The sequence below is a fragment of the Geospiza fortis genome, unplaced genomic scaffold, assembly GCF_000277835.1.
Source record: "Geospiza fortis unplaced genomic scaffold, GeoFor_1.0 scaffold4, whole genome shotgun sequence".
Lineage (NCBI taxonomy): Eukaryota > Metazoa > Chordata > Aves > Passeriformes > Thraupidae > Geospiza > Geospiza fortis.
Window position 1 is genome coordinate 543,187 of NW_005054475.1, and position 1,972 is coordinate 545,158.

Here is a 1,972-nt window from a genome sequence, read left to right on the forward strand (position 1 = left end):
AACATCAATGTGGAGACCATCCCCGCGTTCATCGACGGCGGCGGCAGCGTCCTCGTCGCTGCCAGCTCGGACATCGGTGAGTGCGGGTGTTCCTGCAGAGAATTCATTCCCTGCAGCAAAGGCAGCTGCTCCTTGTCACCTCAGGGCTTGCTCGGGGAGGAAATGGCTGATTCATGCCTTTAGTAACACGTTCAGTGGGAACTCAGTGGGGAGCTCATGATGCAGGGAAGGATTTGGCTCATAGTGCATTGAACATGCAACTCTCAGCTGAATTTAGTGCTGAGTCCCTGTGTGGTGTGACGGAGGATCCACTGTCCCTGCAGGTGACCCCCTGCGAGAGCTGGGCAGCGAGTGTGGCATCGAGTTCGATGAGGAGAGGACAGCGGTGATCGACCACCACAACTACGACATCTCCGACCCCGGCCAGGTGAGGGCCTTGCCTGCTCCTTCTGCCTGCTGGGGTGGGTGCAGAGCTCAAGGGGTGAATCCTCTGTCCTTGTGCTCCTGTTTTTTCTCTATCCCTTCTCGCCCCTGCTCCTCCCAGGAAAGTGGAAATAATCCCTGTTGCAGCATTCAGTTCTGCTGCTGTCAGGTTGCTTCAGGCTCTGGTTTCAGATGGTCACTGTGTGCAGGCAGTGATTAATGCTGGTTCTGGATCCCTCTGAAGCTTGGGGGGGAATTTCACCTGAGGGTGAAGCGTGTCAGACACCAAGTGCAACACTTCAGATGGAGAATTTCAGTGCCAGATTTTCAGATCAGTATAGAAACACACAAACATTTCCACAATTTTGTCTGCCTGGTGTAATCCAGCATTTTAAAATTAAAACATATATTAAAGTCTGAGCTAAATATACTCTGGTAATTTTTGTTTAAGGTATGTGCATGTCCTGGTTTGAGGATGAAGGTTGCTAAATGCAGGGAAATAAAACACTGTAGGTGTTGCTCTCTATCAAGTGGCAGTTTGTATTTCCTTGAAGATCAGTATTAACCTAATTTAATCATAAACACAGAAATACTGTTGTTTTGCTTTTTAATTGAACTACAGCGTTCACCCAACAGTTGTAATTGTCTGTAAAATAAACTTTTAACTGAGAAGCTGCTGTTTGTCATTAGACCCTGACTCACCTCACACGGATCTCTCTTGTTTCCCCAGCACACACTGATTGTGGCGGACACTGAGAATCTCCTGAAGGCCCCCACCATTGTGGGCAAGGCAGCACTGAACCCCATCCTGTTCCGAGGAGTTGGGTGAGCAGCAGGGGTCAGGTGGGGGAAGAGCAGTTGAACCTGGGGTGTTGCTGCGAGGTGAGGTCAGCCCCTGGGGCTCTTAACGTGAGCTTAACAAATCTCTCTTGATTTCAAACAAAAGTAGAAGGAAATCCTCCAAAGTAGTTTAGTTGTTGACTTAGTAATGGTTCCTAACAAAATAGTGGAAGAAATATTTAGTTTCTCAGCAGGTAGAAGGGTGAGAGGGTCCATGGGGTTGAGCAGGTGGCCCCATGTTCCTCTGGGTGCAGGGACCCTGGGAGTGTTCGTGCTGCTCACTGTGGCTTTCCCTGCAGGATGGTGGCTGATCCCGACAACCCACTGGTGCTGGATATCCTCACTGGCTCTTCCACTTCCTACTCCTTCTTCCCAGACAAGCCCATCACTCAGGTACGCTCCCTTTCACAGTTTTGAGCTGTGCTTCTGCAATTCAGTCCCTCTAACTTCAGCTGCTTGGGAAAATCCTGGAGTGTTTGATCTGATTGATTTTGGTTGGGCTGTTGGCTGCTTCCCTGTGACGGTGTTCACAGTGGTTTGAGGATGAGGGAAGAGACGAGGATCTGACTCCATGTTTCAGAAGGCTTGATTTATTATTTTATGATATATATTATATTAAAACTATACTAAAAGAATAGAAGAAAGGATTTCCTCGGAAGGTTAGCTAAGAATAGAATAGGAAAGAATGATAACAAAGGCTTGTGGCTTT

At 48.2% G+C, this 1,972-nt stretch overlaps 1 protein-coding gene across 1 annotated transcript in view; it reads left to right on the forward strand.

Moving 5' to 3' along the window:
- The first annotated feature begins 6 nt into the window (after window positions 1-6).
- The window catches only part of DDOST (dolichyl-diphosphooligosaccharide--protein glycosyltransferase non-catalytic subunit), a 4,229-nt gene continuing 2,263 nt past the window's right edge, over window positions 7-1,972 (forward strand). Inside the window, exons 1-4 of the mRNA XM_031062991.1 lie at window positions 7-76; window positions 324-427; window positions 1,154-1,248; window positions 1,563-1,656. Coding sequence (XP_030918851.1) covers window positions 1,564-1,656 — 93 coding nt within the window. The 5' untranslated portion in view covers window positions 7-76; window positions 324-427; window positions 1,154-1,248; window position 1,563. The remainder of the gene's footprint in view (window positions 77-323; window positions 428-1,153; window positions 1,249-1,562; window positions 1,657-1,972) is intronic.